This window comes from Temnothorax nylanderi, unplaced genomic scaffold, assembly GCF_030848795.1.
Source record: "Temnothorax nylanderi isolate EJ_2023f unplaced genomic scaffold, tnyl_v1.0 TNYL_tig0008_pilon, whole genome shotgun sequence".
NCBI lineage: Eukaryota > Metazoa > Arthropoda > Insecta > Hymenoptera > Formicidae > Temnothorax > Temnothorax nylanderi.
Genome location: NW_027249070.1, coordinates 1,883,386 through 1,906,294, shown reverse-complemented (window position 1 = coordinate 1,906,294; position 22,909 = coordinate 1,883,386). Strand labels below are relative to the sequence as shown.

Sequence of the window (22,909 nt, the reverse complement as noted above, 5' to 3'; positions counted from 1 at the left end):
GAAGTACGCTTCAAAGCATTTGTAGCGTCAAATCGACCGCAGCTGACCGCAGCCCACGACAGACGTTTCTGCTGGTTATTCTGCAAGGCCGGTTTTCGGCCCTTTCTGAACGTCGGTAATTGCAGGCATTGCAGCCGGGGTTATTACAACATCGATAAAGTAGTAAGTGATTTTACCATACATCCGTAAATGTAACGCGGACGCGCACCAGAATGATATTTTATCGGCAGTGTCGGAAAAAGAACGTGGCTATACCAATTTCTAAAATGGACGTACTGGCGGTAGTGTGCTTCTCTCTGGAAACGCGTGTTGAAACTGTTGAGTGAGATAAACACGTGGAGTTGCCGAGAACACAGATCAGTTTCGGACGGAATAAAATAACATTTATAGTTCACAGTGAGTGAAGAAAAATAAATGACTATGGCTAACAAAAAGAAAGTAAAGGCTTATGTGAAGAAGAAACGCACGCCGGAGAGTAAAATAATCGAGGGGTTACGGTCCAAGTACAACACTGTAAATATATAATCTCGATAATGTCGTATAACAATGCAAAGGGACATGAAACTAATTACAATGCGAAATTGTAGATAGACGTTATGAAAGCAACCAAGTTCAACGACCTCCCTCTGTCGGGACCTACTCTGAAGGGTTTAACGGAGAACGACTACGTTGAGATGACGGATATTCAGAGGCAGAGCATCGGCTTGGCTTTGCAGGGCAACGATATCTTGGGGGCTGCGAAAACCGGCAGCGGCAAGACCCTGGCATTTCTCATTCCGGTGTGAACCTTTATGAACCTTGCATCCCTAGCTGACCATGATGTATGATTGATAAAATCGTTGTTTCAGGTATTGGAAATTTTGTATTGCAAACAATGGACAAGATTGGATGGCCTAGGCGCATTAATTATTACGCCAACGAGAGAGCTGGCGTATCAGATATACGAGACGTTGCGGAAAGTGGGTCAGTACCACGGTATTTCAGCGGGCTTGATCATAGGGGGGAAGGATTTGAAATTCGAGAAGAAACGTATGGACCAGTGCAATGTAGTTATATGTACACCGGGACGTTTGCTCCAGCATATGGACGAGAATCCATTATTCAGTTGTGTAAATATGCAGGTAATTGTTAAATAACATTTTCTTACTCCTAATTAAGTAAATTACATGTATTTTGAAGAGAAAAAGGTTAATTGAGATGTGATTATAGATATTAGTGTTGGATGAAGCGGATCGTTGCTTAGATATGGGTTTCGAGAAGACCATGAATTCCATTATTGAAAACTTGCCCCTTGAAAGGCAGACTTTACTCTTTTCAGCGACTCAGACAAAGTACGTACTGAAAGATGATTGTGCAGAATTTTATCTTGTGATGTTATTGAGTGTATTTCATATATTTTTGTTAGATCTGTGAAAGATCTGGCGAGGTTAAGTCTCAAAGACCCGCTGTACGTGTCTGTGCACGAGCATTCTGCACACACCACGCCGGAGAACCTGCAACAAAGTTACATTGTATGTTCCTTGGAAGATAAATTGGCAATGCTGTGGTCCTTCATAAGAAATCATACAAAGCAGAAGATTATCGTGTTCTTTTCCAGCTGCAAACAAGTAATTGTTTTTTTTTTATATATCAGCAACTAATTGTCATAGACTGATGTAATCTTGTCGAATTGATTTTAGGTGAAATACGTGTATGAAGCGTTTTGTCGATTGCGGCCGGGGGTCAGTTTATTAGCTCTTTACGGCACTCTTCATCAACTGAGAAGAATGAGTATCTACGAGTCATTTTGCAAGAAGCAGCACGCTGTTTTATTCGCGACTGATATTGCCGCTCGCGGATTAGGTGAAGTCCTACTCTACGAAATATTGTTTAAAAGATTTATTATTTAAATTTCTGTACCAAAGAATTTCTTGTCGCGTTGAAAACTATATAAAATTTCCTCGTTTTATTTTATAATTTTATTAACTATAAACTATAATAACTATAATTTTATAGACTTTCCTGCTGTAAATTGGGTGATTCAAATGGACTGTCCGGAAGACGTCAATGCCTACATACACAGAGCAGGCAGAACCGCCAGGTTTAAAAGTGGTGGTGAATCTCTCTTAGTTTTGTTACCGTCTGAAGAAGCGATAATTGAGAGACTTCAGCAACGTAAAATCCCAATAAATATGATAAAGTAAGGTCTTCTGTATATATATGTAAGTTTTGCTCTAATGTATTTACATTCGTTACTCATCTATCTCTGTATGTAGGATCAATCCAAACAAGCTGCAGTCGCCACATCGTAAACTCGAAGCTTTATTGGCGCGAGATGTGGCATTGAAAGAAACAGCTCAGAGAGCGTTTGTATCGTACGTCAAATCGGTTTTCCTAATGAAGGATAAAGAGATCTTCAATGTGCATGCTTTGAACACGGACGCATATGCCAAGTAAGCACAAGAAGTCATTCATCGTCGAACGTAAATTATTATATGTATGTATAATGTATTGAATATTTTTTCATAGTAGAATTTTTTTTACAGATCGTTAGGTTTAGCCATACCTCCGAGAATCCGATTCTTACAAAGAATGCAGAAGAAAATGTCGAATAATAACGTTAAGACTGAAAAAGAAATAGATCAAATTTCAACTAATTCGGCAGACAACAGCGAACAAGAAGATAGCGAGGATAACTCTGACAAAAATGAAATTCTCGATAATAAAAATAATGAAAGAAGAATAGTTAAAAAGGAAAATACTGCTGCTCTTCAGTTTGGTAAGAAAATCAAAAGAATCGTTTTTATATTCAATCATGGGTTCCTTATTACTTATTCCTTATAAAAAGATCTCGTTTAACTATGTGTAATCATGCCTTTTTTAGATGATAGTGACGACGAAGATATATTAACTATAAAGAGAGAAAATATAGATATTGATGATATTCCAATAACAGAGAATGAGGACAAAAAGATTTCGAAGGAAAAGAAATCTGTTACAAAGATCGCATTGGCCAAAAAGATTCTCAAAAAGAAGATTATACCTAATAAGAAGATTATATTTGATGATGAGGGACAAGTAAGAATTATATTACGCATCAACATAAACTACTTACGATTTATGTAATCTTATACAGTTTTAAGAGATTAGTAAAATTCAGAACATATATTTATCTAACCTAAGCGTTTCTTCTCGAGTTTAACAGTTATTCGATTATTTACCTGCTTGCTTATACAAAATACCCATGTTTCAGGAATTAGTCGATTCTGCCAAAACAAAAATGTCAGAATTAGCACGGCAGTACGAGAATGAAGTCGATTCTGGTATTAATATCGAAATGGCCAAGCAAATTTTGCGCGAGGAGGACCAGTACGATAAACAGAGATTCAGAGAAAAAATTAAAGAAAGACACAGAGAGGAGAAGAGGAAACTGAAGGTTGCTAAAAAGGGAGAAACGAATGACAAAGAAGACGAAGATGCTGGCGATGATTACGGTAGCGAAAGTGAAGCTGGTGAAGGTCCAGATCTCTCATGGTTACCTGATCCAGATAAGATATATGGCAAGCAACAAGATGAAGACGAAGAAATATCAACTGCCAACGAATCTGAAGAAGGTGAAGAATCTGAGGAGGAAAGCATAGTTCACAGGTAAAAATCATGTAATTTGTATCTATGAATAATGACTGATTATGGAAAACTCAATTGAAAACTTTAACGTCTTTGTTATAGGCCGTCCAAAAGAAAGTTGATAACGCAAGAGGAGTACAAGGGGCTCAAGAAGAAACAAAAGGTATCCGATGTCGACGATCTACAGGCCGACGAGGAATTAGCGTTACAATTAATACAGAGTTAGCACCAAGTGCATATTTAGAGAAATGTAAATTTATACATTTTATTTATGAACGCGGCGGTATGTACACTTTACAATATAACGATTTTTTTTTTTCTTAAAAGTAAAGTGTAATTTTACATCTTGTGTCATGATATTAGTTCAACTAAATAAAATTGTACTAAGGCGGCATACGAATATTTGTCAGCTTAATAAATTATGATCGTACCTTTCTTACGCACACAAATACCAGTGAGTATTCTTTCAATGGTAAGGTTGTAACGAGTACTTCACATTTCATACAAGTTACTCTCACAGTGATAATATTTGGTAAATTCATCTATAGGAACTGCTATTACTTACAATGTACAGCAAATATTTTATAAAATTCCGATTATTGAACAAGTAGTATATTATAGAACGCATGTTTCAATGTTTGTGATCTGTAGCAAAGCCAAAAACCGCCGAATTATCCAAGAACAATGATTTGAGAGAAATATTTCGCAGTTTTCGAGCCAATAGACGAAATCTCGTTACCGCATATTGTCGGAACGTTCCTTATCTTGCAATTGACAATTGACTAACTAGCTTATCGTATATATATTCTTTAGTAATACGTTATCTCACTAAAAATCACACAAGATTCTTGGTATATGTACTTCAAACTCGCCACTTTCCACGGACAGCTGCTACAAGAGATTTCGGCTAAGATAATAATTTTCAGTCTTCTTAAGCGGTCGCGATTTTGATGTGCTTGAGGATCTTGTCGACGACCTCTCTGCTCGTCGCGGTGCCGCCGAGATCGCGAGTATGCACCCCTTCATTAATGGTCTTGTTAATTGCGTTCTGAATGACGGTGGCGTGATGCTTGTTGCCCAGATGACGCAACATGTCGACCGCGGCGTTCAGCATCGCGATGGGATTCGCGATATTCTTGCCGGCGATGCTGGTGCCGGTGTTACGAGTGCCCGGCTCGAAGATCGTGTAATGATCGCCGTAGTTCTTGCCGGCTAACAGACCGGCGCCGCCCAACAAGCCGCACACCACGTTCGACACGATGGCACCGTAAAGATTGGTCGTCAACACGACGTCGAACTGGTGCGGATTCGATACGAGTTGCATGCAACAATTGTCGATAATCATATCGTTGTGGATGATATCCGGGTAATCCTTGGCGACCCTCCGCGAGATCTCCAAGAAAAGCCCATCCGACAGCTTCATGATGTTCGCCTTGTGGACCGTCGTGACTTTCTTGCGGCCGTTCCTCTTGGCGTACTCGAACGCGTAGCGAGCGACGCGTTCCGAGTTGGAATTCGTGATAACCTTCATGCTCTCGATCACGCCGCTGACGCTCTCGTGCTCCAACATGGAGTACTCGCCCTCGGTGTTCTGCCTCACGATAACGATATCGATATTCTTCTGGCGCGAGTTCACGCCTGGATAAGAGACGCAGTGCAGCACGTTCACGTAAAGGTCAAGCTCATTTCGCAGAGCGACATTTCGAGAGCGGACGTCAGTCTCCGTACTGCGCGTTTCTATGTTTCCCTTCAGGGCCACACCGTTCCTGCGTATCGATGTAATTGCATAGTCCAGATCGACGTTGTCGTCCGCGTTGGGGTCAATCTCGACATCCTCAAAGTCCACCGGTACGCCAGCGTATTTAAAAACCTAAAGCAAGTAAATCATAAATTTTACTCCAATATCTTTAGGTAGAAGGTTCAAGCCCCTTGCACAATGCTAGGCGATAGCGATAGCAACAAAATTTTCAGTCTATCGGAAGCAGTGTATCAATGCTGTAGCTTTGTCGATAATTTTGTCGCTATCGCTATCGCTATTGCCTAGCATTGTGTAAGGGGCTTTAGGACTGCAATAGCTTTAGATAGAAGGTTTAAGGTCCAGTAGCTTAAGGTAGAAGGTTTAAGCTCCAGTAGCTTAAGGTAGAAGGTTTAGACTTCAATAGTTTTAGATAGAAGGTTTAAGCTCCAATAGCTTAAGGTAGAAGGTTTAGGCTTCAATAGTTTTAGATAGAAGGTTTAAGCTCTAATAGCTTAAGGTAGAAGGTTTGAGTTCCAATAGCTTTAGATAGAGGGTTTAGGATCCAATAGCTTAAGGTAGAAGGTTTAAGTTCCAATAGTTTTAGATAGAAGGTTTAAGCTCTAATAGCTTAAGGTAGAAGGTTTGAGTTCCAATAGCTTTAGATAGAGGGTTTAGGCTCCAATAGCTTTAGATAGAAGGTCGACGAGAAATTGCACATCTTTTATCTAATGATTCTTGTATTGGTAAAAACCATAAATCCAAGGACAACGTCTATGTACCTCCTTTACATAACCCATCAACTCGGGTCCGATGCCAGCTCCGGGCAGCATAGTGACGGTGTGCCTTCCACCATAATGGGCCTTTGGTATGGGCATAACCTTCCTTATAGTGGGAGTCTTGTGCTGGATGTCGAAGCCGGACAGAGAGGCGCATCGATGGCTCTGGAATATTATGGGCTTGGGTTTCAGGTACCTAAGGACCGAGCGGGCAGCCATCTCGCCGTATTATTTCGCTGTAAACATGACGAAAATCAGTCCCTCGATCGCTGTCGAGTCTCGAGTGATCGCTCAACACGCATCATTACCCAATACGTACCGTTATTCTCGCGAGTGCTATTTTAACGACACCCTCGACGCACCACGACCAACAACGACGCACTCGAGAGACCTTGCCAGCGCCCAGCACCACGCTAGACTCACCCCCACCCCACACCGCACTACCTACGGAACAGTCGGAGCACGACGCACGCAATTCAAGGTGCTATTTTCATGGGAGCGTCTCGATTGACCACAGCCACTCATAATGGCCGGTGCTTGGGGTTTTTCCATTGAATCACCAATCAGAAATTGTTATAAAAATAATAAACTAAAATCAGGCTCGTATTTGTAATTTTTGTCAAACAAACGTGGAAAGATCGTACAATAAACGAGCAGCAAATAAGGATGTTCCGTATCACAAATAATATGATTTAATATTATCTAATTAAAAGAATAAGTTAACGGAACATCTTGAACACACAGGAGTTATCAACCAAAAATAATAAATTAAATAATAATATAAAAAGAGATTAGGTCATGACTAATATATAATAAAAAAAAACCGCATTTAAATCCGTCCAGTAGTTTAGAGAAAATCGGACATACATATGTGGGACATACATAGGCCGAATATAGAACCGAGCCTTTTTTTGAAGTCGGTTAAAAAAAGTAAATAACGATGAAACTGAAGAAATTTTTACATTAAATTGCATATATCTTGAAACGAGATAAGTTAATAATCTACATTGATAGAAATGGACATTAGAAAACGAAATTAAATTTGCATTTTGAATATTTTGATAGGAACAACGATGAGGAACAACCGTTTCCGCCTACGCAGAAAATTTCACGCCAAGTAGGTAGGTTGGCCAGCCTGACATTTTTCGCGGCAAGCATCGTGTGCGGCGTGCGGCGGCTCGCAGTCATTCGGAGAACTTCACACAGCGAGAGAGAAACGTGGCGTACAGGCGAAGGTGGTCGCTGTGCTCTTGGACGTTGAAACCACGACTGGTGAGTACTCGCACTCCAGAACCTGCTCTCGAGCTCGCGAACGTCGGCGTCGTCGGACGCGAGTCCCGGGCAACGGCGCGACGCCTAAAAAAGAGAGGAAGTGAAGGTGGAGGTACACCGGCGAGCGCGTCGTCGCCGACGCCGCCATCTTAGACCGAACCGCCGAGTTGCGAGCGATTTCGCGACAATTTTCACGCGATCACGCCGCGACTCGTCCTCGACGACTCCACGCCCGGGTCTTTCTCGTCCGTCGATTGTCCCGGCTCGCGTCACGTTGCGCGATCGCGTCCGCGCGCCGCGTCGCACCGTACCGCGCCGCGCCGCGCCAAGCCACGCCGCGCCGCGCCGCGCCGCGCCGGAGCTGGTCTGCGCCCCCCGCGCAATTCCTCCTCACTGTTTTATTTACGACTCCGAGCGTGTGTGATTTGATGAAAGTCATATTCTTGTGCGAGAACCAGGTGAACGATGGTTCCTTGCTCTGACGTTTCCTACTCGATTCACCTCATTTTACGCTGACACGAATTTAAGCTTTTGATTTTCCTCTGTTTTTCATGTATCTCTGTCATTATATAAACGTTCTTCTAGTTTTTTATGAGTATTTACAGGGGGGACTTATATATTTGGTTTTCACCTTTGCAGTATTTCCTTTGTGTGCACAACAATGAGCAAAGTTAAGGAGTCTACCGCGACCGACAATGAAGCGGAAGAGGAGTTCAGTGTGGAGAAGGTCTTGGACAGAAGAGTTGTAAAAGGAAAAGTACGTGAGATCCTACCGCACGTTATCTCATAAGCGTTTTGATTGTTAAAAGGTACATTACCTTAATTTGAAAAAAAAAATTTGTTTTGGATTCCAGGTGGAATATTTCTTAAAATGGAAAGGCTACTCAAACGACGAGAATACGTGGGAACCAGAAGAGAATTTAGACTGCCCGGATCTGATCGCTCAGTTCGAAGAGCAGCGAAAGAAGAAGGAGGCAGCTGCATCTGGCAAACGCCACGAGGAGAAGGAACAGAAGAAACGAAAAAGTAATAACACTCCGACGCCCACTCAAGCTAAGAAAAAGGCAGCAGTGGAAGAAAAGAAGTTGGAAGGTAAAGGGAAGCATCGAAAATTTTTTCCCTTACATATTTTTCTCTTACAAATTTTTTTTCCAATATTCTTTATTTTTCAAAAAAGAATAAGCACTCTCGCTCTAATGAAGCGAGCAAATATAGGATTTTTATCTATTTGCGAATACGCCTTTCACTTTACAGGATTTGACAGAAATCTGGATCCCGAACGTATTATCGGCGCGACGGATTCCAGCGGCGAACTGATGTTCCTAATGAAATGGAAAGGAACGGATGACGCGGATCTGGTACCCGCGCGCATCGCCAACGAGAAGTGCCCACAGATCGTGATCAAATTTTACGAGGAGCGACTCACGTGGCACAGCCCGGCCCACGACGAAGAAAATACGAAACCTGACCCGGAGTAGCGCACAGCGTTCCTTCGTGATTTATTTTTATTATTACAAATTATTCCATAATTATCTTAGTTATTTACGAGTTTTCTAACTTTTGTAGAGGAAAAATAAACGTAAGATTTTTCGAAAGTTTAAAAGAAAGAAGAAAGCCACATTACTACACTACTCGTACACTTGTCACCACTGATCAATGATATATATCTATTTTCGAATAATAATTAGACAATTCACTGATGTGCGTTTCAAAATGTTACTTTTAATAGTAATAGTATATAAACTTGTATATTAATTAACGATATTTTTATGTTTTCAAATAGCTACTTTGGTTTTTTTGTGTATACTAAATGGTCATACAAAAAGTTAAAAATTGTTGCACCTATACGAACTACCTGTTCCTTTAACAGCGATCAACTATTCAAAAGATGCGCAATTTACGAACCTCAAAAGTTCAAATGAATGTATAAAGCATAAAATTATATAACATGTAATTAAATCAGTTTATTGGCAGGGAAGAAATTAAAAGAACGCAGAGAAAAATTATTTTTTTTTCTTTTTTATAAATGCTGGATTGGTTGTTCCAGTCAATTAATACGAGACTGCTAGTTCGATTGCAATTGCCTCTAAGCTTGTAAAACAGAATATTGAATTTATAATTTGCAATAATAATGTAGATAAGTTCTCGCGAATTAGTTATTTCTTTTTTCACACGTGCGTGCCGCTAAATACAGTATATCTGTAAACTGATAAAAATAAGTCATGGAGGAATCACAATTATCTGTTTGACATCGTTATTTCACTAATTTTATGTATTAAAAAGTTAAAAATATAATTTGATATCTTTCTGGTTCACATTAAGGTATATATTGTTAGCTGAATCACACTTTGTACCAAAAAGAGAATTATCGAAAAATGTTTATATTAGACACAAACTGTTGTGTACAATGACGATGTATGAGCGAATTATAATGATTAACACATTCTTGCGTATTGTAATGATTAACACATTCTTGCATAAAAATCGCACGAGAAGACAAGTGCTTTTTATATAAATGCTGATGATTAAACGTTGTCCGTTTTAAACTACTTCACATTTGTTTATAGCATTGCCTTCGAATTAAACGGAAATAAGACATTGGAAAGAGGTTTATTGTAAACAAAAATATAAAATTGTCTATGAAATGCGTTTATTACATATTTATCGTTTGAATTTTTTAACCCGATTATTATCAAGCGATTGAACAGACTTTCGCTTCTTCTTGCCAAATGATCCTTTCATTCGTTGATGTCGTTTCACTTCCCAATCTATTTGCTTAGCGCTAGCACCGTCGCTGCTGCTGAAAACATTACTACCGCCGTGCTTTCCCCTCGTTTTATTTTGCTCCTCCAACATCTCGGCGAACTTTTCTGCCGATACGAATATGTTGCTATCGATCCCTTTTTTCTTCCCTTTACTTTTTGGACCCTTCGCGTTTAGCTTTTTATTCAAACTCGAAATTAACTCGTCGTCTACATCCTCTTCGTTCTCGGAACCATTAAACTCCATGTCGCTCAGATCTTCATCTACGTCTGCAAGATCGATATCGCTTAGATTTTCGCCATCATCTACGTCTGCAAGATCAATATCGCTTAGATCTTGCAAGTCGTTGTCATCCCCGACATCTTCATCAAGATCTTCAGATACATCATCGGTGATATCGTCATCTTCAGATTGATCATCGTTATCTGCATCATCCTCATCCTCATCCTCGTCATCAGAATCCTCATCTGTTTTAACTGTTACAAATGTAATTATTGATAAGATATATCGTTCATAGTTTTTATAGATATATGAAACACTAAACAAAGCTTGAGCAAAGATTATTTCGTTGTTTCCTTTTATAAATGAGCCAACAAAACACATTTTACATAAATCAAATGGAAAGATAACACATTACCTTTCTTTTTCCTAGGTAGGATGTTCGCCGCGATATCCAAATCGCCAAAATCTTGGCTGCCGCCCATACGATCCAACATATCGTTGAACTCTTCGCTATTAACGCTGTCTAAATCGTCATCATCTTCGTCATCGTCTTCTTTCTTGACACGTTTCTTGATTTCGTCCTTCTGCTTCAAATATCGGTATAAAAATAACTCGTCTACCGGTATTCGTTCCTCCCTCTCGTCGAGATACGCCGCGCTATCGACCGGAAGGGCTCGTATCCCCTTAGGCGTGTATCCGGCGCGTTGCGCCAAAGGATCGTTCTTTTTTTGCACCTTCTTGTCTTCCAGCTTCTTCGGATTCTTAAAGACGTACCGGTCCAAGAATCGAATCAACGTCAGATCTTCCAAAGGATCGCCTGTGTACTCAATCGATTTCCCTACGAATAAATTTATAAATATTATACCGAATAATAGTGAAGGATATATGATAAGTTTAAAGTTTTACTACCTTGAATGATCTGATTCGCAAATAAAGCGACACTCGGATGGAAATGCCTGGATAACGCTTCAAGTTCGGTGTTGAGCCCTTTCATTGCCCCCGCATACAGGGGATTTCGACAAAAGGGATCATACGACTTTATATTTTGTGCCTCGATTTTTACGTCGGTCTCTTTCTTCACATCAGGCTTCGTTTCTGACGCGGTATCCTCGCCAACGGTGACGTTCGATAACATGATGGAGCTTTCATTTTCTATTACACGAACGTCCTCTGTATCCGATGAGCTATCGTCTACTTCGCATACATCATTTTCGACTTTAATAGCCTTATGTGACTTGAGCAACATATGTTTTAGATCTTGGCGGCTTTGAAGAATTTTGGAGACAATGTACAACATGGCGCACGCCATATTCGCAGGAAAGTAGAACGCAATTTGCAAGATTCTTTTGATAAAAGCATATGAACGTAGCACGCTTTGATCTTTCTGAAGAACTCGATACAATAAATTGAGGAACACTGCGTGTTTATTCGCCACTCCTATTTGCCGATCGAATAGCTTTCTGTAAAAGGCTGAATAAAATCGGCTCGCCTGAGACTCGTCTTTGCCCGTTATCTAAAAACCATGAAACACAATTGCTTTTTAGTACAAACTAGAAACGAATAAATCTTCAGTGCAGCAGCATACTTACTTGATGCAACAAGCTAAGTGCATTGAGAGAGACATTAAACGATCCAAGGTGTACCACTTTGTAGATAGAATCGACGTGTTCATTTAATATCTTCGAGTCCACTTTGGCGAAAGGATACGCTCTATTAACGCCCATTAGAATCGCTGCCATCATTCTAGTGTCGGGTTCGCCTTTCTTCAAGCACGCTTTGAAAAACGCAAAGTACACTTCTATCAGTGTAGCGGCTATCTCCTCGTCATTTCTATCCAGGACATATTGCGCCAGCAGGCATATAGCGTAATACTGAGTACGCTGGCCCACGTTTTTTCTAAATAGCAGTTTCTCGACTTCGCGCAAGATTACAAGCTTCATGTTCGGGTGCTCGTGCAATAATTTATTGATGCAAAATACAGCTTTGGATCCGACCTTACTGCTCGGATCTCCAATTTTATTCACAAGTAACTCCAGCAACTTGTGTTCCTGCTCGGCGTTGCCTATCAACAGATCCGCCATCGCGGATATGGCCTTCTCACGATTTGTATCTACCGTATCGGAGGCCACCGCGGACAAATTCAGAACAAAACGCTCGTATTGCTCGCGTAGCTGGTCCTCGAAGTACCAGTGCGCCAACAATCTATTTCTAGCGGCGTTCGTCTTGACGACGGAATCTGATCCATTCCCCACGTTGAGCCTGTCCAAATTCTGTTCTTCTAATTTCAATAATCTGGACTTAGGGTGCAACAGATCGGCCAGGAAGAGCTCTTTCAACGACACAATGATCATACCGCATTGATTGTGCTTGGCGCCTCGCACTTGGGACACCAAGGATACCAGACGGCCGAGATTATACTTTGGATTATCTTGCACCAGCACTATACTGGCTGCTACCTTATCCGAGGTGGTGCCCTGTTGCAATGCCGTTTTCAACCACTTGGTCTCCGAGTCGTGCGATCTGGATTGTTTCAGCTGAAAGGCGGCGGTTTCTGCATCCAGATACTTCTTTCCCTCATCTCTCAGATGCAAAACGTCGGCTTCGGACTTGGAGTGCTTGCAAGGTCCTTCTGTCTTCTGATATTCCTCGTACCACTTCTGTTTAATACTAGTGGCGGCTTCGCCAGTGGCAAAATTATCATTGAATCCTCTCTTCATCTTCTAAAAAAAAATGCACTACACTCTAAAATGATTTTCAGAACAATAATAAATATGTGCATTTAAGTAACGTGACGCAGTGTTCTAATATTCGTTGTAAAATAACACACTTGCAATTATTAGAACTGATATAAAATATAAAATAACGTGGAGACCAATACTTACGTTATTAACCTCAAAATCATTGGTAAATCTCTTATGATAAAGACTCTTTTTGTTCAGATCACTTACTTAAACATGTTTAATGTAAATATATTCTGCACACAAATCACAGTCTGTTTATGCACGTATTTAAATATCTAATTTTTTATTTGTATTTTCCTCAAATTCTAACCTTGCAACGTGCTCTTTAAAAATCATGCGAAAACGTGGGCGAATTTTAACGCCATCTAACATCTTTTAATGGAATTATGGACTAAAATACCGGAAGTAGTCAGATGTATAATTACAGGCGTGGACAGAACCGCGCCAAGTTTCAACCCATATTTTTATACAATCTTGCACTTTTATGCTGTGCATATTTATTGTAAAACAAGCATACAAACTTTTGGCATAAATTGAAATAAAAACATGAAAATTATTTGGCATGATTCTTAGGAGTGCTATACATTTTATTTCAATGTTCTTAAATTTATTGGAAAATATACAGTCATTTGACGAACAGTCTGTGCAGTCATATTAATTTGCATCTCATTAAAGCGATATATACAATTTTCTATTATCTATTATGTGGCGTATACCATCACGCATTTCCTAGTAGATTTTGAGTTTTCGATAACAATGTTATCTACCAGAGTCGCTTTATTATACATAAAAGTATAGAGTAATAGAGTAGGTATATACTCTTGCATCACAGATATATTTTATTTTGCAAGACACGCAGCGTTTTTTACTAACGCGGGTTAAATCGTTCCAGGAGCGACTAAAACCAATTTTTATGACACACGTTTACTTGGAAGTTTATTTGGGAATGAGGTACAATCACACAGCAATAGGACTGTAACCAGTACTAATCGCTCTCGAAAATCCGATTAAAAACCCAATTTCGTCGAAAAAGCTGATAATTATAAAGTGAACGATCACAATTAAATAGAAGACAAAAACAGTAATCGATTTGAATCAGAAGTCAAGATCGATACAGAACTGAAGATAATTTATGTTTTCTATAAATTATGATAAATAAATTATGTTTTGTTTCACCTTTTCTACTTGATTGAGCAGTGTTAACACAATAACTCGTATTACTACGTGACATCAGTACTTAATCAAAAGTTGTTGTATGCAGTATGACTAGATTTAAAAAAAGAGCTTTTATAAAAACAGCTTAATAGAAACATTGAAAAATTGCTTGCCCATAGATTAATACTACGTCTAAATTTTCCCTGAATTTACATTACATTACAGGCAAATATGCTTACGTGCCTATCAGCATGTGACACATTCCGTTTGACCCCAAACATAGCAAACTTTTTAATTGCTATAAACATGTAATTCTGCCATGTGCAGACACTTAGTGACGTATAAATGTTATGTGGTATTCTTAGAAAGGTTTCTAAGAAGTTTAAACAGTCTATTGATCTAATCCTCGATGCCTTCTCTTCGTCCTTGCATACGGCCCGATTTCAGGATCCATCACGAAATCGTACAGAACAGAAACCCATGAATCATGCTGCGGTAAATTATCGTAAAATTCTGCGGCTATACGTTTTACCTACATAAGATAGTTGAAATGATAAGTAATAAGTTACATGGTATAATAATCGGATGGACGTAGTGATTTTTTACATACTTCTGGTAATCTCGAACCAGGCACCGCAGGAAAGTCATGGTGTTCGTTGTGATATCCAACATTGAAAGTAATGAAATTTAGAGGACCGTAATAACTATATGTTTCAAATCCTTTACTGTACATATAATGTTCCGATATAAAATGTCCTGCCACTGGATGCAGTCCCATTGCCATTAAAGAGCCAATAAGCAAATAAAACAGTACTTTACCACCTGAAAATCACATTTTTTTATCAGTAATCGAGATTCACAATTTATATTATTAACATAAACTTTGAATTCTTTACAAATTCTGAAACTTACCGAAAAAGTACCATACGCAGGCGTCAAACGTCAATTGTATAACTAAATTTATGTATTCTAGAAGAGTTGGTACTTTTGGGTACGTTACAAGCGGGCGGAATGCATAAAAGAACGGTTGTAGCATTACCCAACAGAACTTCCCAAAAGTTGTACAAAACAGTTTAGCCTCTAATAATGTCGGTAAATCCGTATCTAATTTTTCATCCCCTTGATACTGAAAACGCAACAAATATACCTCATAAATATTGATTGAAAATATATTACATCGCTAGATAACGCAAGTCAATTTTTCATCATTTCTCTCACCCGATGGTGCTCGAGATGATATTTTTTAAAACTAATAGACACTGGTAGTCCTATTGGCAGATTTGCAAAAAAGCCAAATAGTCGATTAGCCATAGGCCTGGCATGTCCAAAGGCAAGATTATGAGCTATCTCGTGTATCGCTGCAAAGCAAGAAGTAACATAAATTAGCGTATGCGCATAATGTTTGACAAACTGTGGCTTTACTGTATTAATAAATGTATGCATACCAAGCATAAGAGAGTGGTTTATCACGCCTCCAAAGCAATATGCTAATAGCAAGAGTTTCGGATAACTCAAATCTTTGACGATAAAGAACGACAGGAACTGTACCAATACCATCCCAGTGACAACCCATTTGAAATTTGGATCGTACCCAAACAACCGTTTGATTTGTGGATACTTCTCTGGAATAGAAAATATTATTTGTAACAAACATTTCAAAAATAATAAGTATAAACAAGCTACTTCATTAAAATATCATCTTAATATTACATAACTTTACTGTAGAATTTATAAAATTTGATAACTACACGAAAAACAATGCAGCAAAATACATTTACGTCTGAAATAATCTCGCTTTAATTAAATATATTTGTTGAGCTTTTCTTGTCATATATTTTAATACAAATTTGTATATCAATTCTCGGTACATATAGCATAGACTCATTAGACACTAAATCGGAGTACAATCTTAAAAATGACATTTTGGGCAACAATAGAGATTGAAGATACTGCATCTACTCCAATTACTCCAATTAATATTTCGCAGTACTGCTTTCATACCACATCCAAAATATTACTCGGCCACAAAGATTCGACCAGAATTTTCTCGGTATAGGCGTGGTTACGCGTATGCTCCATTTAGCTCCTAATTTGGCTTTAGCAATTAACGAGCCTCGTATCCCGAGAGAGCGGAGTAACCAAATTTTTACACCGGAAATATAATCATTAAATATTTTTCCGACGATTATCATACCCAAAATTATTTTACGGCGCGTGGCGTGCGGCTCTTCCGTGTAGACCCACTCGAAGTCCGTCCTCGAGACCCGCTGGCCCATCTTTTCCGTTTCCGATTTCCGTACAAAAGGCAGATGATATTAATCCCGGCGATGGCCCAGAGCCGAATGGAATCGTCAGTGACGATCAAGGCAAGAAGTAGAAGTGCGATACGCAGTACGCACGCATGTACACTATATACACACCCTTGAACTTACGATTTCGTCACATTACCTGATGATGCCGGCCTTTGCCTTTTTTTCTCACTTGCCGTTATACAGGGTGTCCTGATATCACCGGATATCACGTTCTGGTCACGCCGGTCACGCGTTTTGCGTTGAGTAAATATGGAGTCGTGCCTTGAATCAAGCTACGAAATAAGTTGCGAATAAATAAATTTGCGGATTTTTGGAAAATTTATTTAAAAATTCAACTCGCATTCAACTTAATTGTTCAACTAAACATTTGTAGTTTTAAATTAATTTTTTACCGAAATAAATTTGGAGTCGGAAAGACCGTCAAACAGCCAAAGCTAATCAAGTACTCGATCGTCAATGAGTTTTGTGATGTTTTCCCTTTTTCTCGATTTGCTTCAACAAGTCCAAGCTCGAAATATCGTTCGGCGATTTTGGAGCATTCGGTATGTGGAACTGACTTATGCTACAACGGATAAAGATGTAATCTAATTCGGCATATGTGACAATCGTGACATCATCGTACATATGTACAACGTGGAGATAAATACTAATAAAACACTTATTGCCACACAGTAGTTGCGCAGATACATCCACTTCTTCAAATCGCGCGCACAGATAAAGGAAAAAAATTGCGCGATAAATAATTCCCGTAAACAGTAAACAACTCCACCCGCAATCCCGGGAAAGCGTTGTCTCTCTCTTCCCATTCTCTCCTTTCGAGATAATCGAGAACAAGAGAGCCAGCAGAGAAGCAGAGATTTTAAAGTGTAAGACAATTAAGTGTAGTCAGTGTAGCTACAATCTGCTACAAGGAACAGACCGAACGAACAGACGTATTTTGGATAGCATACCGCAATTGTTTTTGACGAAACTCTTTGAAGTGTAATAGTATTTATTCAACAAAAGTAAATCATGCCGAAAGTACGACGAAGCAAGAAACCGCCGCCCGATGGTTGGGAACTGATCGAGCCGACTCTGGAGGAATTGGAGCAAAAGATGCGCGAAGGTGAGTGTTTGCTCCTCGCGAGGTTAGATTAGCTGCTTCGGTTTAACTTATACATTTTATCTCTCTTTAATTCTCAAAACTAGAAAAAGATAAAAAGTACATCAAATCGAGATTAAAGTTATATCTACGTTGGTAGAAATGGACATTAAAGTTTGTTTTTTTTTTGTTACAGCCGAGACGGAGCCTCACGAAGGCAAAAGAAAACAGGAGTCCTTGTGGCCGATATTTAAAATCCACCATCATAAATCTCGATACATATACGACTTGTTCTACAGAAGAAAGGCGATCAGTCGCGGTAAGTCGACGTACCGTTAAAAAAAGACGCTCTTAAAAAGATTTTAAGAGATTACGTCTGATTTCCTTGCGTTTTTCACTTGTTGCAGAATTGTACGATTACTGCCTGAATGAAAATATCGCTGACAAAAACTTGATCGCCAAGTGGAAGAAGGTCGGCTACGAGAACTTGTGCTGCCTGCGTTGCATACAGACGAGGGATACAAATTTCGGCACGAACTGCATCTGCAGAGTGCCGAAGGGCAAGCTCGAGGAAGGCCGGATAGTGGAGTGCATACATTGCGGTTGCCGAGGATGCTCGGGTTGAGTGCGACGCTCCCCTAGTGTAAGGCACTTACTCTTTATTGCCGCAAAATTACATTGTGCATCTTGTTTTGTAATAAAAAAAAAAAAAATTAATTTGCGCGTATCTCGCATCTTTACTCGATCGTCAGGCGCCACTTTTCACGCCCAGTAAATCTAGCGGCAAGATAAAGCGGCGTTTGCACCCGCCAGTCGTACGTGACGCATTTGTTTTCAGACTCGATGTTCACTCGCAACACGTGAGCATTTTTCCGGAGGGCAGAGATCATAATGACCGCACCGAGACGCATTCTCGGCAGGCGCATCAGTTTCTCGTCACCGTCCATGAAGATTTTGCCTTGCGGCGTGATCAGCAGCGAGGCTGCTCTTTTCAAAGTGTCGTGACTACCTTGCGGATCGTAAACTAACCCAATACCCTCGTCATCGTTTCCTTCTGGTGAAACTTCTAAAAACTGTACGATAGGTAAAATTAAAGCGTAGACGAAAAAGTGTAAATAAAATCCATATTGCATATAATTACCTTGAATTCAATTATGTAATTCGCATCGAATTGAGGACCTTGCGAGAACAACGTACTTATAGTATCCGTAACTTTTGCAGCAACTTTACCGTTATTAGTGATCATGTAATCCTTGTTATCAAGTTCCCAGCCTGTAATCATTGTGATTTTTTTATGACTGCTACATTAATATCTCACACGAAATATAAAGCGTTTTTAAAGTATTCTTTTTCCCGTCCAAAGATCCACCGTGTTAGGCCTAATTTATTAAGATATCAGATTTAGAAAAGCTTTATTCTTAATACAAAGATTGGTCGCTTTCCCTATACGTACTATAAGGCGGTATAAAAGTCCGTGTGATGTGATGTACACTCCTTGCGACGTTGTCCGCTTGTATTCTAACTCTGAGCGTAACTTGTCGATCAACAGGTATATTTCTGATAAAGCAAGAAGTCTCAGGTCCTCTGTACACCCTCTCGAACTTGCTTGACGCCGGGTCGAGAATCTCCCCGTTAGCTTTCTCCACGACAAACGTCTGTTCTTCGGCGAAGTACTCCGGATTAGTTACGTGCCATTTAACGTATAATCCCGCCGGTCTCTCCTCAATGTTTATTATCTGAACGGGTACCGTGCGAGAGATGCAGCCAAGTTTCGATATCTGCTCCATAATCTCTTCCTTGTACGAGTTCAATGGACGATCGAAATTTATATTCGGAAGCTCCTCTGAATACGGCACTGCCGGGATTCTTAAAAGTTATAATTTAAAACTTTTAGTCTCTAAGACAATCTCTGTAATCTTTATATTATTATCGCTCTCACCTGCCTATATCATTACTCGCAGAAATTATCTTTCCAAATCCATTCGCGCTATATCGATGCGGATGCCGTAGAATATCCTCGCTCATCGATATGATATTCTGCGCATTTTGTACCTGTGCCTCTAGTTCTCTTCTACAAGCCCTCAACGGTATAAGACTCTCGTGTTTATGAATTTCTGTCTCCAGTATCAGCTGTTCGCGTCTCTTATTGATCTCGTGGCACACATCATCTAACAAAGATTGAAACGTCCCGTCTATATCTTTTAACGTTCTCATCATACTATTTTCTATCTGACAAAACAATTTTCTCGTGTTAATGTAATCACCAAGTATAAAAATAAGCAGCAATTTTAATTTACCTGCTGATCAGCATTGTCGAGATCTTTCAATTGACAATCCAGTTTTGCTATATATTCCTGTGTAGATTCTACAATGCTCTTGATATTGTCTGTCACGTTCTGTGGCAATATTTCTTCTTTTTGTGCGAAAGTATCTTCTGCATCAGGATGTGATACGTTTGTGCCCCGATTTTTGTCCACATTTCGTTCATATTGGTTTAATTTCTTTAATGCATACATTAATCGCATCAGAAGTTCTTCTCTCTTCGTTTTTTCATTACCGTTATCGGAACTCTTACTAGAAGTATTTGGCGTTAATGGTTTTGTCACGTATTTGTGCAATAATTCGTCATAATTGTCGATTTGCTCCAACTCCAATTTATCGGACGGTTTTTGTTTGGTCAGCGCTTCTAAAATTTCTTCCATATCTGAAAAGATAATAGATTTGGATTAATATAAATAATTATTGATAATATTCAAATATATAGATATATATAAATTTTAATATTTTACAGATTAAATTTTGTTTATTAATTACAGATATTGTTTAATTAAATTGTGCCAGGAATATTTTGCATAGCAATCATTAGGGTCAGCTTGAATTTCTTTCTCAGCAAACGTTTGGGTCTGCTGATTGTTCAATATCAGGTATTTCCTCGATTTTCCTTCTGGATATCTCACATAATCATGCAGTTTAGCGTGATCTGTTTCATTACTGCCGATTTCAGCTTCATTCCCGTTATAATTCTTACTCGGCGTCACCAACATGCCGCTCCAATAATCTGGATCGTTATAATCGTGCAAAGACGCTTGCGTACTAATCCCTATAATTTGCCAGGAATATTTAACGCTGCACATTTTGTACGCAGACTTATTATCCTCCATATTATTTAACAAATCTTGCAATAAGGTGTGTGATGTCTGTGTGCCTGTTCCAATAACTTGCCAGGAATATTTTATTTTACAGTCATAAGGTCTTCTGCCATCAGCAATTTTCATTTCAGCGTTGTCAGGTTCTTTTCTTTGAGAAGGTGGCATCCAATTATCTATTTGCCATGAATATTTGATGTTACCCGCAGTCTTGCCTTCATCCCACGTATGACTCTCTATTGCATTTCTCTCTTCAACAAGATTGTTATTGTCATCCTGAATTTTGGCTAAACTGCTGCAGTTGTAGGCAGAAGACCAGTTTGTGTTAGTGGATTTTAAATGAGATTGTGCAAACTGTGGGAAGTTATTTCCTGGCAGAACGTCATAATGTAAAACATTTATTTCATATTCGCTGTTACTGGGATGCAAATGATTTGACGCTTTACTAGATATCGACTTCGCCCTGTTTGCAATATTTGCAAACGTTTTCTTATTTTCGATCTTGAAGCTTGACGATGTTGACACCGTGGAGACGGTGTCTGCAATATCGTAGAATGATTGACTTGATAGTGACACAACCGGTTTGCTCATGATACTACTAATTGGCGTTTCTATCTTTGGCAAGAGTGCAAATATATCCTCGTGTCTTGTCTGGCTGTCCTTCATCTGCGACAGATCGCACTTCCTTGATAATTTTATAGATCTTGAACTTGTTTTGTGCAAATTCTTTTCACCCGCGGACGGTTCGGATTGCGCAAGCACTGTATTGGGAAATTGTAATGTATCATTTCTCTCCTTGCGGGATAATCTCTTCGATGGGTACGAATTTTGCGAAACACTAATTTTCCCGATGCTTGGAAACTCGCTCTTTCCAAAAGTAGTATACTTTGCACTTTGATCCTTGGCTTTCCAGCGGTCAGTTCTTTTTACCTACAGTTCCAAGCTTCAGATGTAGCAAAACTAACACTTTAAACAAGATTTTTAATAATTTTTCGAGATCGTGTTCAAAAGTATATAATATGAAAAAGAAAAGGGAAAGTATCTTTTGGAATACAGAGATTTTGATTGACCTCGAGTGAGTTTCCCAAGGGATCGTATAATGTACGCAAGGGTGCCTCTGAGAACAACAATGCCGGATTATTTATGCAGTTTTTTGCTCTCAGAATCTGTCGCTGAAAAGTCCTGTTCTCTGAGAAGGTAGCGTCGCAGCTCTGCTTAAAGGGCACAGGTTTCACAACGGGAATCATTACATTCCTGGTATGCAATATTACATCTGGCATCCTTCTCTTCTGTGGATTTTTTAGGCGTCTGCCTTTTATCGGAGCTGAGTCTCCCATGTTAGGGCTTCTACAGTAAAATATATCATACATCAAAGAGCGTGTCTCTTAAATACATAAATACTGTTTCAATACATGTATCTTTCACAGTTATAACCTATAAATTCATTTTAGTGTTGACGGATTAAATATAGAATCGAAGCAGATTACTTTTACTATTTACAATATGTATCTGCAAACGTGAATTCATATGTACAATACAAAATAAAGCACATCTATATATATATACAAAATATCCAATTTGAAATTTATTTAACGACGAACTTTATTACACCCAAATTATATTATAAAATACACAATATATCGTGTTAAACGACGATTAATTATGATAACGGAATTTTATGAAGTATATATCTCTGAAAAATGTGTAAATGATTCATCGGAGATAAGAAAGAGATCAAGGAAAAAAATATATGTCAGTACGCATATATACAATCTTGATATACTCACAGAACGTTGGAAATTAACCGAAATAATTAAAACCAGAAATCTGGCAAGAATGGGCGATACACGGGAGAAATTTGGAGAGCGATGATTTTGCCGAAAAGATTATGACATTTGAAACGCACGGGTTAATCGCGGATCTCTACGGGCGGTGCATCTTGTCGCGCTGAGTCTAAATATAACCAAGCCAGGCGTGATATCATGCATAGGCATGAAACAGACAATTACCACGCAACCGTAAATCCCAGCCGCGTAATATTTAAACATGCTACAGATTTACTAGAAATTATATATTTAACGAAATGCCTCGCATTTT

General features: G+C 39.2%; 7 protein-coding genes across 11 annotated transcripts; 3 read left to right on the top strand and 4 right to left on the bottom strand.

The window, feature by feature from the left end:
* The first annotated feature begins 292 nt into the window (after positions 1–292).
* On the top strand, positions 293–4,002 carry LOC139785061 (probable ATP-dependent RNA helicase DDX10). Its single transcript, XM_071724232.1, has 12 exons — positions 293–513; positions 588–779; positions 849–1,121; positions 1,210–1,331; positions 1,406–1,607; positions 1,680–1,842; positions 1,996–2,179; positions 2,256–2,432; positions 2,526–2,758; positions 2,864–3,057; positions 3,233–3,627; positions 3,709–4,002. Exons 1-12 carry the CDS (start codon positions 415–417, stop codon positions 3,830–3,832), a joined length of 2,358 nt encoding a protein of 785 aa, XP_071580333.1. The 5' UTR covers positions 293–414; the 3' UTR covers positions 3,833–4,002.
* Idh3g (Isocitrate dehydrogenase (NAD(+)) 3 non-catalytic subunit gamma) lies at positions 3,858–6,590 on the bottom strand. The gene is made up of 3 exons (XM_071724261.1): positions 6,440–6,590; positions 6,124–6,356; positions 3,858–5,476 (listed from the first exon to the last, which is right to left on the bottom strand). Exons 2-3 carry the CDS (start codon positions 6,337–6,339, stop codon positions 4,538–4,540), a joined length of 1,155 nt encoding a protein of 384 aa, XP_071580362.1. The 5' UTR covers positions 6,340–6,356; positions 6,440–6,590; the 3' UTR covers positions 3,858–4,537.
* Positions 6,591–7,236: 646 nt separating this feature from the next.
* LOC139785134 (chromobox protein homolog 5) lies at positions 7,237–10,052 on the top strand. Its single transcript, XM_071724281.1, has 4 exons — positions 7,237–7,392; positions 8,032–8,149; positions 8,247–8,484; positions 8,647–10,052. The coding sequence occupies exons 2-4, from the start codon at positions 8,054–8,056 to the stop codon at positions 8,868–8,870; spliced, it is 558 nt and encodes a 185-aa protein (XP_071580382.1). The 5' UTR covers positions 7,237–7,392; positions 8,032–8,053; the 3' UTR covers positions 8,871–10,052.
* Positions 10,026–13,494, bottom strand: Noc1 (Nucleolar complex protein 1). 2 transcript variants are annotated; one of them, XM_071724226.1, is made up of 5 exons: positions 13,260–13,494; positions 11,967–13,112; positions 11,287–11,890; positions 10,793–11,215; positions 10,026–10,631 (listed from the first exon to the last, which is right to left on the bottom strand). In XM_071724226.1, the coding sequence occupies exons 2-5, from the start codon at positions 13,092–13,094 to the stop codon at positions 10,054–10,056; spliced, it is 2,733 nt and encodes a 910-aa protein (XP_071580327.1). In that variant the 5' UTR covers positions 13,095–13,112; positions 13,260–13,494; the 3' UTR covers positions 10,026–10,053. The 2 variants fall into 2 exon arrangements, with proteins under 2 accessions (XP_071580327.1, XP_071580325.1); XM_071724224.1 differs by having other exon boundaries at positions 11,967–13,097; positions 13,260–13,493.
* A 177-nt stretch (positions 13,495–13,671) lies between these two features.
* On the bottom strand, positions 13,672–17,373 carry Ifc (delta4-sphingolipid-FADS-like protein ifc). Its single transcript, XM_071724270.1, has 8 exons — positions 17,233–17,373; positions 16,978–17,147; positions 16,468–16,857; positions 15,719–15,895; positions 15,492–15,631; positions 15,186–15,399; positions 14,884–15,095; positions 13,672–14,805 (listed from the first exon to the last, which is right to left on the bottom strand). The coding sequence occupies exons 3-8, from the start codon at positions 16,547–16,549 to the stop codon at positions 14,665–14,667; spliced, it is 966 nt and encodes a 321-aa protein (XP_071580371.1). The 5' UTR covers positions 16,550–16,857; positions 16,978–17,147; positions 17,233–17,373; the 3' UTR covers positions 13,672–14,664.
* An 87-nt stretch (positions 17,374–17,460) lies between these two features.
* Positions 17,461–18,996, top strand: L(1)10bb (BUD31-like protein). Its single transcript, XM_071724290.1, has 4 exons — positions 17,461–17,690; positions 17,863–17,985; positions 18,074–18,309; positions 18,505–18,996. The coding sequence occupies exons 1-3, from the start codon at positions 17,597–17,599 to the stop codon at positions 18,289–18,291; spliced, it is 435 nt and encodes a 144-aa protein (XP_071580391.1). The 5' UTR covers positions 17,461–17,596; the 3' UTR covers positions 18,292–18,309; positions 18,505–18,996.
* LOC139785085 (cytokine receptor-like factor 3) lies at positions 18,309–22,866 on the bottom strand. Of its 4 annotated transcripts, XM_071724252.1 has the most exons (8): positions 22,600–22,866; positions 21,883–22,159; positions 20,481–21,742; positions 19,964–20,370; positions 19,606–19,895; positions 19,120–19,532; positions 18,808–18,938; positions 18,309–18,739 (listed from the first exon to the last, which is right to left on the bottom strand). In XM_071724252.1, exons 4-8 carry the CDS (start codon positions 20,366–20,368, stop codon positions 18,404–18,406), a joined length of 1,575 nt encoding a protein of 524 aa, XP_071580353.1. In that variant the 5' UTR covers positions 20,369–20,370; positions 20,481–21,742; positions 21,883–22,159; positions 22,600–22,866; the 3' UTR covers positions 18,309–18,403. The 4 variants fall into 4 exon arrangements, with proteins under 4 accessions (XP_071580353.1, XP_071580355.1, XP_071580350.1 ...); XM_071724254.1 differs by lacking the exon at positions 20,481–21,742; XM_071724249.1 differs by lacking the exons at positions 20,481–21,742; positions 21,883–22,159.
* Between the last annotated feature and the right edge of the window lie 43 nt (positions 22,867–22,909).